This window comes from Crocuta crocuta, unplaced genomic scaffold (assembly GCF_008692635.1).
Source record: "Crocuta crocuta isolate KB4526 unplaced genomic scaffold, BGI_CrCroc_1.0 scaffold25, whole genome shotgun sequence".
In the NCBI taxonomy this organism is placed as follows: domain Eukaryota; kingdom Metazoa; phylum Chordata; class Mammalia; order Carnivora; family Hyaenidae; genus Crocuta; species Crocuta crocuta.
Genome location: NW_027532015.1, coordinates 17,406,638 through 17,418,917, shown reverse-complemented (window position 1 = coordinate 17,418,917; position 12,280 = coordinate 17,406,638). Strand labels below are relative to the sequence as shown.

Below are 12,280 nucleotides of genomic sequence, written 5' to 3'. Positions count from 1 at the left end.
GTTAGGGAGTGGGAGGAAAGGAAGGAGAGAGGGAGGGTGGGAGGGAGGGAGACAGAGGAAGAGAGAGAAAGGGCAACAGAGAGAAAAGCCAATTTTAAAAATCTCTACTTTAATTTTTATCTTTCTTCCTCTTAAGTCCTTTGTAAATTACTGTTGTTAGAATTTTCGAAATTAGATGATCTTTTCAAGCTCGCAGCCACCGCAGAAGAAAGGTGGTTGTGTGTGTCCGGGGCTGTCTTATATTTTGCTTTGGGGAAATGGCGCAAGCCAATTTTGAAGGTAATACAGCTGTTGAAGAAATACAAAAGCCAGATGACTTCATAAGTGTGTATTGAGGAAACCAGGATAAATTGTCCTTAGAACCTGCTCTCACAGAGCCATTTTAATTGAGGTCAAAGAGGAAAAAATCGTAAGTATATTTCAGTTATTTATTAGGTTTACCTAGAATGAGACCTTCACTATAGATAGACCTAATCTATAATTCCTTTCCTCATTAACCCTTGAGTTTAACCACTGTGTGGGTCCATTTTATTTTGAGATTACAGAGGGTTCTCCATTCCTTATGATACATTTAATATTTAGGGCCACAGAAATTGTGAAATTTCCTGATTAAATTTCACTTCCATCTGAGAAATCCACTTCTACATTTAAAAAAGGCTTATACTAATAAATTGCTTAGTTTTTATTTGAAATTACACAGTTAATGGGAATATTTCTTATCACGTATTTGTAAGTCTGAAATATGTTTCACAGGAAACTGTTTTGTCCTATACTCTTAGGTTGCAAGTAATTCAAAATGTTAATTTAATTTGATAGAAAAATCTACTTAGACAGAAATCACATAACTTGTGTTTCTCAGTGTATAAATTATGTTACAGTCTGTGTTTTATTAATTCTGCTAAAGAAGAATTTCATTTTAGGATTAAAACTTAAGGAAAGGTGATTTATAAGCTTTTTGTAAAAATGCTAATATAAGATGGACTTAATAGAAAACTACATTAGATTTTAGAACTGAAAAATGTTGCTAAAAATAAAAAATATATGATTAAAATGAATCATGCTACACAGTATATTTTTTATTATTGTATATAGTTTAAATTAAAAAAATAAAAAGCTTGATGCCAACAACCCAGGATTTTCTCTTTATAAAAAAGTTTTCATTTTATGGGAGATCAAGAATTTAAAATTTATAAAATTTGAAGATAGAACTCCTTATATACCTATTTTATCGATACACTGTGCAAGAAATATATTTACATCATACATGAATTAATTTTCAGATTAATTTACAGATACATGCTGTTAAATTTAAAATTGCCTTTAACATTTTATTGTGTATGTTCTATTAATTTGTTTTTAAAGTTAAAAGTTGTCTCAATTTTCTTTAAGTTATTATGATACCTTTGGGCGTATTAGGAGAGTATTTATATACTGATTCAAGTATCTTTTAGACTTTATGTGTTTCAAACTAAGATTTTGACAGAAGCTTTTACTAAAATTATTGCATATATAGCCTACAATTATATATTAACAAACTGGATTGTTGCTATATAAGTTACCATTCAAGTTGAAAAGGTTAGTTACCAGCTATACCTAACAGGCAAATGATGTTAGATGCACTAGAGTATGTTACACAATGATTGATATTTATGCTGCGAAACAAATGATAGCCAATCTATGCCTGTGGCCAAATTCTTTTGAAGTTTCATGGCTAAGATGAGCTGAATTTGTTAAGTGGTAGAGGGCTGCGTTGTCTAGGGGCCTGATGTGCTTGGCAGGTCATGATAAATGGGGAAGTTTTTCTTAACCTTGTGGCCAAAACATTCCAGTATCTAAGAAAAGAGGAGGGGAGGTGGGGAGACTGCAGAAAGATGTAGAAGACATTGCCAAAAACATTAGCAGCACTTCTCCATCTAGGGCAATAGGGTCAATTCTAAGATTATTTTCAAAGCATTATTTGTGTGAATTCATAAATCTTCACTTGAACGGAGGGAAATCCAAAGGTAAAGATTTTTATATTTAATATAGGTAGAATTGTTCTATCCCGGCTTATTGAGAAAATGTACAATAGAGTCAGCAATGTGAAGTTAATTGCAGTGGCTTCTATGAAATTAACATTATGCTCATTCAGTACTAGTTCTTGGTTTGGGATTGATATTTCCAGTTTGCTTTTTTGCTGTTTTAATACTGTCTGCCTTGTGACACCCATGACTGCAAAGAAACCTGTAAACAAAATGTATAAAGGAGACCAAGATCAATCTGTGTGTAAATAGCTCTTATATATTTATTGTGGACATTTGTAAGACAAAAAACAATTTCTTTTAAGACACATCTATCATATTTAGGCAGAGTTATCATGGTTGAACAATCAATCTAGTCTTGTTTCCAAACTTGGAGGAGGAATAATACGTTCATATGTGCTGTAACCAGATATATGAAGGGATCTTATGGTTCCTTTTGTGGCATTTTATGTACTCTGTTACTTTTGATATAGTCCCTATTGGGTTAAAAGGAAAAAAAAACATACCTTTAGAAAGAGTTTGAAATTTTCCTGGGTATTTCATATAGGGTATGTAGAGTTTATGGAAGGTGACAAAGGACTCTGGCATAATTAAGGAGAAAATGTGCTTCCAAATTCTGAAAGTTTATGAGGCTTGACATTTGATTTAATACTTCTGTGCTGTACATGTATAATTATGCTTTGTTTCCCTGAGTCATTGTTACTAAGTTGCTTTTTAAATCTATCCAACCTTGCAGTGAACTCTCAAATAATGTGAACACTATTGTGACAGTGTAGTTGATGAAGAGTTATAGCCCATAGGATTTTTTACTTTTAAATATAATTCCTCCCCAGCGGGTGATTTTGTATAACCTCCCTCCCCCAAACCTGGGTCCCAGAAGGCCCCCTGCTTTCAAGACCAGAAATCAAGTGAGATCTTACCCATGACAGTCCAATACTAGATGGGTAAAATAATTTCTATTTCAGGTTTTTGGTTGTGGATTTTTACTTATTAACCCTCTAACCCTGCTATTCTTAGTGTGTATTTTTTTTTTGTTTACTATTGCAGTTAAAAATGGAATATTCAATTGTCTCTTTGTACTCTGTGTGTGTGTATAGCATTTAAAGAAAGGATATGGCAGTTTTTCGTTGAACTGCAGTGGGTACAGACTTCCATTTATGTAGTAGGGATCACTCACTTTTATAGTGAAGAAATAGTGTGGGCTTTGGCAAATGATACTTGATGGTGCAGGGGAGAACTTGGGGAAGCCATGACAAAGAGGTTGAAAAGGGATATACTGAGGAAAGGGAAGAGTAAAGAAACTTTTCTAACTCCATGAAAAAGAGTTCAGAAACATATGAATTTTAGAGCAGCAAAATTTTTGTTTCTAAGAAAGAATGAAACTTTGTAAAAAGTAGATTTAGATTATAAAATCTATCTCCAAGCCATTAATTTTTGGACCACCTCTTGGCAAAATGGCATTTTATTTTATTTTATTTTATTTTATTTTATTTTATTTTATTTTATTTTATTATTTTATTTTATTTTTTTCATTTCATTTCAAAATCTCTCATTTTGTATGGGCATATTAAAACAGAGATGTTTTTTATAAAAACTCTATGTGACACTTTTTGTGTTCCAAAGATTTTTTTAANATTTTATTTTATTTTATTTTATTTTATTTTATTTTATTTTATTATTTTATTTTATTTTTTTCATTTCATTTCAAAATCTCTCATTTTGTATGGGCATATTAAAACAGAGATGTTTTTTATAAAAACTCTATGTGACACTTTTTGTGTTCCAAAGATTTTTTTAATACTTTAGTTTTTAGAAGCCAAGAAATGAATTGTAACCTGTATGAAAATGTAGAATAGGTCCTGTTGAAGAATGTGGAGACATTTTAATTGAAGCTAGTTTAGATAGTGTCTATAAGTTTGTATCTGTATGGGACTATTAGAATAGCAATTCTATGCTGATCTTCTCAACAGAAATTATATTTACTTGGCTGCATACATAATCATAGGTTATCTCATTAAACTGTACCTCCTATGCTAAGTTCTAGAGTGGCATTAACTTCTAAATATTATATTTACAAAGTGAACATATATTCTATTTGACTATTCCAAGTAAATACATACTAGAATAATTTTTGGCAAAGCCTCCATAGTAAAAAGTATATATTTTGTTGAATACTCCAACTATTATTATTTTGACTCAATTTTTAAAAATTAATTCATATACCTACTTTTGTATTTTGTCAGTTATGTTACTCTATGTGTTCTGAAGTAAAATAAAAAGGACATATTTTAATTCATATTTATTTAATGCTACTAACTTGAGGATAGGATGATCTGAAGAAACTCTTCAAACTCACTATCAGCTGGTTCAACTAGTTGAAAAAAATTAAATATTTTTAAAAGGGTCATCTAATTAATATGTATTTAATGAAGGTGCCCGGGTGGCTCAGTCAGTTGGGCATCCAGCTTCGATTCAGGTCATGATCTCACAGTTCAGGAGTCCAAGCCTCGTGTTGGGCTCTGTGCTGACAGCTCAGAGCCTGGCGCCTGTTTAAGATTCTGTGTCTCCCTTTCTCTACCCTTTCCCCACTCACACTCTGTCTCTCCCTCTTGCAAAAATAAATAAACATTAAAAAATAAATAATAAATAAAATAAAATGTATTTAATAAGAACTTAAGTTACATTCCTAGGATACAGCTGGAATAGTTATAAGAAAATACTTTTTCATTCCATTATGTAATTTGGAATTCAGATATAACCAACTTCTAAGAATTAAAAAATAATGAAAAATGTCATGTAACAGTTGATATTTCAGGAAGTGTTTTATTTTCACTAAGTCAGAATGTAAAGGAACTAAGGTCAGATACCTATTCTGCTTTATTAGGGAATTATTTACAACTTTATTCAATTTAGTCATAAAATACATTTCATAAAGTATACAGACTCTATGCATTGATACATCACAGTATTTGTATAAATATTGTTTATTTATGAACAGTAGTCACATTTGCATTTAGAGTATTCATATTTGAAATACAACCAAAATTGGCAACTTGAATTTTTGTGTTTGACCATAATTCTGTGTCACTTTCTCTATTTACAAAGAATTTTCCATACAATAATCAATAATATAATTTGCATTTGGAGAACAAATTTTATTTTTCTCTTTTTATCCATTTTTTTCCTTAAACATACTGCATCCAAATCTAATTTACATTGTATTTCTTACACAGTTCAGTGAAGAAAATCTAATTTACATTGTATTTCTTACACAGTTCAGTGAAGAAATATTGTCTTATATACCACCCATAAAAATATATAAAATGAGTTTCATTGCATCAGCAAACTTTCATCACTGAAGTTTTCATCTTGGATGAAATGATTGGAATATAATTGCAGAACTGATCCTTTATTGTCACTGTATAATATATCCTAAGACTTAATCACTAAAGCTCATTTCAAAACAAAATGCAGTTACAAGAGTTTTTTTTAAATGTCATCATCCATTATTCCATGTTTTATTTTTTTAATTATCTTTAATGTTTCAGGATTTATAAATAGCAAGATTAAGTAGAAAATAATTGGAATAATTGGTTCCAGATTTTTAGAGGATGGTGGATAGAATAAAAGAAACTTCTTGTTCTTTGCAATTTTTTAAATGAGTTAATTCTGTTTTTCTTCTCAAAGCACCTCATGGTTAGAAAATATTATATAATGTAAGGTGACTTTTATACTCAAATATGATAGTCATGATGCAAAACATTCTGTAGATGATATGTTCTACATATATTTTCCAGACATTGGGAATATTGATTACTCTCTTAACAAATCCCACATTCTTTATAATTTATCTAAAAAGTACAATTTATGTTACTTATATATGTGCCGCCTTAAAAAACTTGAAGGATGAATGATACTGTGAATTAGAAGTACTTTTATAATTTTCTGACTAATGTAATATTATTGACCAGTGTTCTCTACTCCTTTATTCTGCCTTATTTTCTCTTGGCACTTACCTCTGACATTATAGTCTTTGTTTCCTATTTACAGATTTATTGCATGTCTTCTCCATATGAATGCATGCTCCACCAGGCAGGTTTTTGTGGGCCTGAGTCAGTTTGATTCAACAGAAACGGTGTAAGCTACATTTGTATTTTAAATTTTCTAGTAGCTGCATTAGAAAAATAAAAAGAGGGGCGCCTGGGTGGCTTAGTCGGTTGAGCGTCCGACTTTTGCTTAGGTCATGATCTCGCGGTTCGTGGGTTCGAGCCCCGCGTCGGGCTCTGTGCTGACTGCCCGCTCAAAGCCTGGAGCGTGTTTCGGTCTGTGACTCCCTCTCTCTCTGACCCTCCCCTGCTCACGCTGTCTCTCTCTCTCTCTCTCCTAGAAATAAATAAAAAACATTTAAAAAAAAAAAAAGCAAAAAAAGGGAAATTATTTTATTAACCTCATATGTCTCAAGTATTTCATTTCTCAATATAAAAAATTATCGAGACATTATAATTTCTTTTCTTGCTAACTCTTTGAAATCCTGTGTGCCTTTTACATTTACAATTTTATATTTACATTACATATCTCAGTTTAGACTAGGTGCACTGCAAGTTCTAAATAGCCACACATAGGGGCGCCTGGGTGGCCCAGTCGGTTAAGCATCTGACTCTTGATTTCAGCCCAGTCATGATCTCACAGGTGCATGAAATCAAGCCCCATGTCGGCTGGGTAAGATTTTCTCTCTCCCTCTCTCTCTGTCCCCTTACCCCTTGCTCACATTCTAAATAAATAAACAAAACTTAAAAAGAAAATAGCCACACACAGCTAGTGGCTACCGTGTTGGACTGCTCAGGTCTGGTTCATCACCATGCCTGCAGTGGTACCTAGTACACCCCAAGGCATTCAGTAAAGGTCTGTTGAATGTGCAGATCCTGTTTATTTCTAACATGAAACACCAACAAAAACACAAAAGTTGTTTCTCTTGGCTGCCTTTTTTTGCAGTGGTTGGAGTGTTGGTAGGAGCACTGCATGCTAGAGGTATTGGGATAATTTCTTCAAAACTCCAATTCACTTCGTGTATATGGACTTAAAATGTTACCAGTGCTTGGTAAAAACAGGTTACTTCAGTAGTCCAATTGAAAAGATTCCTTTCACGGTTCACGTATTACAAGAGATAACTAGTCAGTGCCTTAAACATTTTCCCACAGGATGTTAGTGTCAACTCTTAGTTTAAAAAAAACCTAATAAAAAAAAGTAGCAAATCTGGCCTAGGAGAGAGAGAAAGCCTTGATGTATAGCCTTCAGTTCTAATTCTGTCCCTGTTAGTGCTAGCTGTGGGACATTGGACAAGTTGTTTAACCTCTTAGAGCTTCAGTGTTCTCATTTGTGAACACAGTGATGTGCTCATCATACCTGTATTCATAGATTAAATGAGATTACACATCTACATAGTCCAGCATAGTGAGTGGAAAAAAATTGCTTAATAAATGGCAGCAATTATCATTATGATGTAGTAAAATTGAACTTGTAAATAGCAAGACATTTTGAACTTCATTTTATTTTATTTTATTTTTAAATGTTTTATTTATTTATAGGAGAGAGACAGAGAGAGAGAGACACTGTGAGCAGGGGAAGGTCAGAGAGAGAGGGAGTCACAGACTGAAACAGGCTCCAGGCTCTGAGCCGGCAGTCAGCACAGAGCCCGACGCGGGGCTCGAACCCACGAACCGCGAGATCATGACCTAAGCGAAAGTCGGACGCTTAACCGACTAAGCCACCCAGGCGCCCTTTGAACTTCATTTTAAATGTTTTAGGTTGCATATTTGTGAATTTTATGTTCTTAACATATTGATTAAAATACTTTCATATATATGGATTTGAAGCTTACTGTAGAACTTGCTTGCAGAGTAACCTCTCTGATTCTCAGTATTATCCTCTATGAACTGGGAAAAATAGTATCTAGGTAAGCATTGAGCCTGGCATATAATAAACATTTAAAACTTTTAGCTATTATTCATCCATTCATTCTAAAAATTCAGTGTACTTGATATTTTTATGTTAATCACATACTAAATAGTTATTTTCTTAAAATAAACTTGTAATTCTTTTTCATTTTGCTTTGATTTTGCATGTACTTTCATAATGGCAAGTAGGGTTAAAATTAACATTAATTCAGCCTATTAAATGCATTTAACACTATTCATCTTTTTCTTCTTGGTTTATGTTTGCCTACCTCCTTGTGTGTTTTATGAAAACTAGGATTTGGGTTTAAATAATGGGCATTAAATTCTTCCTCATTTCTTGGCCTGCGTGTTTCAACTTTGTTCAAAAACAAATTCAAAACTAAATTGGTGATCTTGAAAACAGAAGGTTCCATATATTTTGTAAGGATATTCTTGATCCAATAGCATAAAGAATACTTTAGTAGCCACCATTTAATGAAATGAAGGGGTGTTGATCTCTCAGATGGGAGGTTGTTTTCAAATTTAGATACTATCCTTTTTCCCTCTAGTTTTGTGATCAAGACACAATAAACATAAGATTTTATTGTTACTTAACCTTTTTCTCTGTCGGTCCAGAAATAATAAGGTTTTGAAGTATTTTTAAAAATTATAAGCTAACATCTTTGTTGTTCTTTGGTATTAAATTTTCTTTTCAAGGACAGATTAAAAGATCAGAACATGTTCTTCTTTATACTTTAATCAGTAACCATATTCTGTCAATTCTGTCTCAGAAGTATCTGTCAGAGACATCCTCCCAGCTCTGTCCTCATGGCTCTTAATTTAGGTCTTCACCGTCTCTCACCAATGGATTGAATGTGATTCACTCAGTAAACCAGTATTTGGGGGAATATCTGAGTCCATTTGAGCTGCCGTAACAAAATATACCACAGACTGGGTAGTTTATAAACAGCAGAAATTTATCTCGGTCAGTTTTGGATGCTGGAAGTCTAAGAACAAGGTACTGGCATGGTCGTGTGGTGACAGCGTGCTTTGTGGTTCGTGGCCCGTGCTTTCTCACTTTGTGCTCATATGGTAGAAAGGCTAGGGTGCTCTTGGGGCCTCCTTCATGAGACCATCAACTGTGTTCATAAAGGTTCCACCCTGATGACCTAAATACCTCCCAAGGGCCCCACTTGTTAATCCCTGGAGGTTGGGATTTCAACATATGCATTCTGGGGGGAACACAAACATACAGACCATAACAGGGAGCATCTACTCAAGGTGAGGGATGTAGTGATGTGCACCGTCAATGCCATCTCTGTTTTCGTAGAACTTAAACTTTCTCTCCTGTTGCATCAGTCTCTTCAGCTCGCACCTTGTCCCCCTTCCACAGTATCTTCTATATCATCTCTAAAAAGTATACTCTTAAAAGTATTCAATGGTCTTCACTGCCCAAAGATTAAATTCTGAATTTTTTGCCATGTACAAGGTCTTTATAATAGGATGACTCTGGCTTATCCCATGATGTTGAAATACTTTCTCCAAACAATCTTTTTTTTTTTATTTNCGAACCCACGAACCGCGAGATCATGACCTAAGCGAAAGTCGGACTCTTAACTGACTAAGCCACCCAGGTGCCCCTCTCCAAATAATCTTTGAAGACTTTATGCTTTAGGACTCAGTTGAGAAGTCACTTCCTTTGTTACCATTCCCATCTTCCTTTGGCTGGGGTAGATTGTCCTCTGAACACCCATAAAACTGTATAGATCTTTCATACATCAGTCCTAACACCCTAACACTGCATGGACCTTTCATATAGCAGTATCCTAAATATTACTATTCCCTCATTTGACCGTGAACAAATGAATGAAACCTTAAAAAAATCACTATATAGAATTTACAGCTTTAACAGTATGTATTGACAAAGAATGTCTATAAGGTACTTCAGTCTTTCTTCACATACTTATTAAGCATTAGCTCTGAATCTGAGACTTAGTGGGTACCAGATAGTAAGTAATCAGTAGATGTGTTCTCTGCCATTATAAACCACTTTGAGGATAAATTAAAATAATCAGAACTGTATGGTTAATTATTTGAAGAGCAATGTTTTATAAAGCCGTGGGTATTAAAAAAGTCTTTGTTTATTAAACCCCAGGAAGCCATCTGGTTCTGACTCCTGGTTGGGAGTGTGTGTGTTTGCTAGGATGGTCTGGAACTTCTTCAGCCAGTCACAGAGTCCAGTCAGCATAGTCTTGTGGAAAATAACATTCACTTTGAGGTGATGGCTGCATATTCACTGGACAATTCATGTAGTTTCTGGCAGTTTCTGGTTCATTCCTAGGAAGGAACCAATGGGAAACAAGGGTTTTGTTCTGGGAGAACAAAGAGCCTAGACAATGTTATATGATAGGACAGGGATGATAATCTCTTTGCTCAACAGTTTTCTTTCCATATGGTGGAAATGTATATACAGGATGCAAAAGAGAGGTGTGGTTACTTAAGAAAAATAATTGTTTTCCCAGATGATGAAAATGTCTAGGCTTAGAAATGAAGCAAAACACATAGGGGGGTTTATGTGTTTTTTTGTTTTTTTTTTTAGGTTAAAAATGTTTATTTATTTTGAGAGAAAGAGAGGAAGGGCAGAGAGAGAGGTAGAGTGAGAATCCCAAGCAATCTCGTGCGGAGCCTGACGCATCCTGGTCTCACAACGCTGAGATCATAACCTGAGCTGAAACCAAGATCAGACACTTAACTGACTGAGCCACCCAGGCGCCCTGTGTGTTTGTTTTTTAAGTATTCTTCTGAGTTAGAGGAAGAAAGAATTACTTTATGAGCTGGAAAGACAATATTGTATCTTTAAAATTCAAAACTTACTACTAAGTGTTGCCATTTGTATCTCAGTTGACACTCAGGGCATGTGCCAACAGCCTATATTCAGTGGACTTATTTTTCACTTCCAAGCTATGTATTAGAATTTAAAATGTCTTGGATTTTGTAGGTGCACAAATGGACCATCACAATGTAAGCGCCCAGAGTATATAACGGTAGACTTGTAAAGGTGTATTGTTCATGCTCCATATTAACTAAAGAATTTTTGAAATTGAGTCTGCTTTGCATATAATACACCATTAAGGCCATAGTAGTCAGATTAAGTATCATGCTTGACGTTAAATTATAAAGGACAGTGGACTTACGCTTTACCTTCTTTTAGAGAATAGCACACACTGTTGTCCAGAAATGGATAGCAAACCCTAGAAGCAAAAGTTATTTTCATTCTTTACCTTTTGTGGGCTAAAAACCACAAAGTTGAAATATAGTCTGCAAAATACACTGCAAATATATGTGAGAAGTCTGTGAGCAATGCTAAAACTTAATTGATATGCTGAGAAATATATAAAACATACAGCCACTGGATTGAGAAAATGAAAAATTAATATGTGAATGTTTTAGCTAACACCACCATGCTTTGCCCCAGAACCTGGTGTTTATTATTGTGCACTGTGGTGGGGGACAGAAGCAGTATCAATTGGAAAAACATTTCTCAGTGAATTGAGAACAGTATGGCTTTCTTGTTCCTAAGTGGGGAACCTGGTTCTTTGGTTTCTTTGTTCCTAGTTAAGCTAGTCCCATTTTGACTGAACATTTTACATACTTATGGAGTGGAGGGAAGTGCCGTTGGCAGCTGATCATGGGATAATAATGAACTACACTATTTAGCCCCGTACACTGCCGTCGTAAAATGTGGAGATTATTTTATAGAGATCTTGGTGAGCAGGGCTAGATCCACTTTAACAAGTGTGTGAACCTGAGCTAGGAAGTTGTAGTTTCATAGGAAAATAACTAGCACTCTTTTCTTTTCTTACAGGTAAAGAAAACGTGCACAGAATCCGATGCCTCAGAAGCTCAAAATTCCAGGTACTGTAAAATAGAGGTCAAGACTCCACTAAGGGAAATGGCAGTTTTGGAGAACGAGTAAGATGTTATACTCCAGATACAACTGTGATCTGAAGCGTTGAGATCATAGAAAGAACTTTTCTTTATGTAAACTACATTTGATATTGATGACAGTACCATTAATCATACCATGAATCAAAAGGATTCTGATTGAAGTCAGCTTTAAAGAACAATAGTAGAAACATCTCTAGAAATACTTGAAAACATTTTCCCTTTGCATTCATGATTTGAGTTCAGCTTCCTTTTTCGTTCTTCTCTTTTCTTATAATGTATTCTCATCTGAAAATTTTCCAGAGACTGAATAGGTTTCAGATATGTGTTTACCAATAAAACCACAATATTTCTTTTTTTTTTTGTTCAATAAACCCTTGC

The 12,280-nt window shown here is 34.2% G+C and overlaps 1 protein-coding gene across 1 annotated transcript in view; it reads left to right on the top strand.

Moving 5' to 3' along the window:
* The window catches only part of EYA4 (EYA transcriptional coactivator and phosphatase 4), a 263,359-nt gene that overhangs the window by 121,993 nt on the left and 129,086 nt on the right, over nucleotides 1–12,280 (top strand). The window contains exon 2 of the mRNA XM_077776010.1: nucleotides 11,820–11,869. Within this exon, the coding sequence (XP_077632136.1) occupies nucleotides 11,820–11,869 (50 nt within the window). The remainder of the gene's footprint in view (nucleotides 1–11,819; nucleotides 11,870–12,280) is intronic.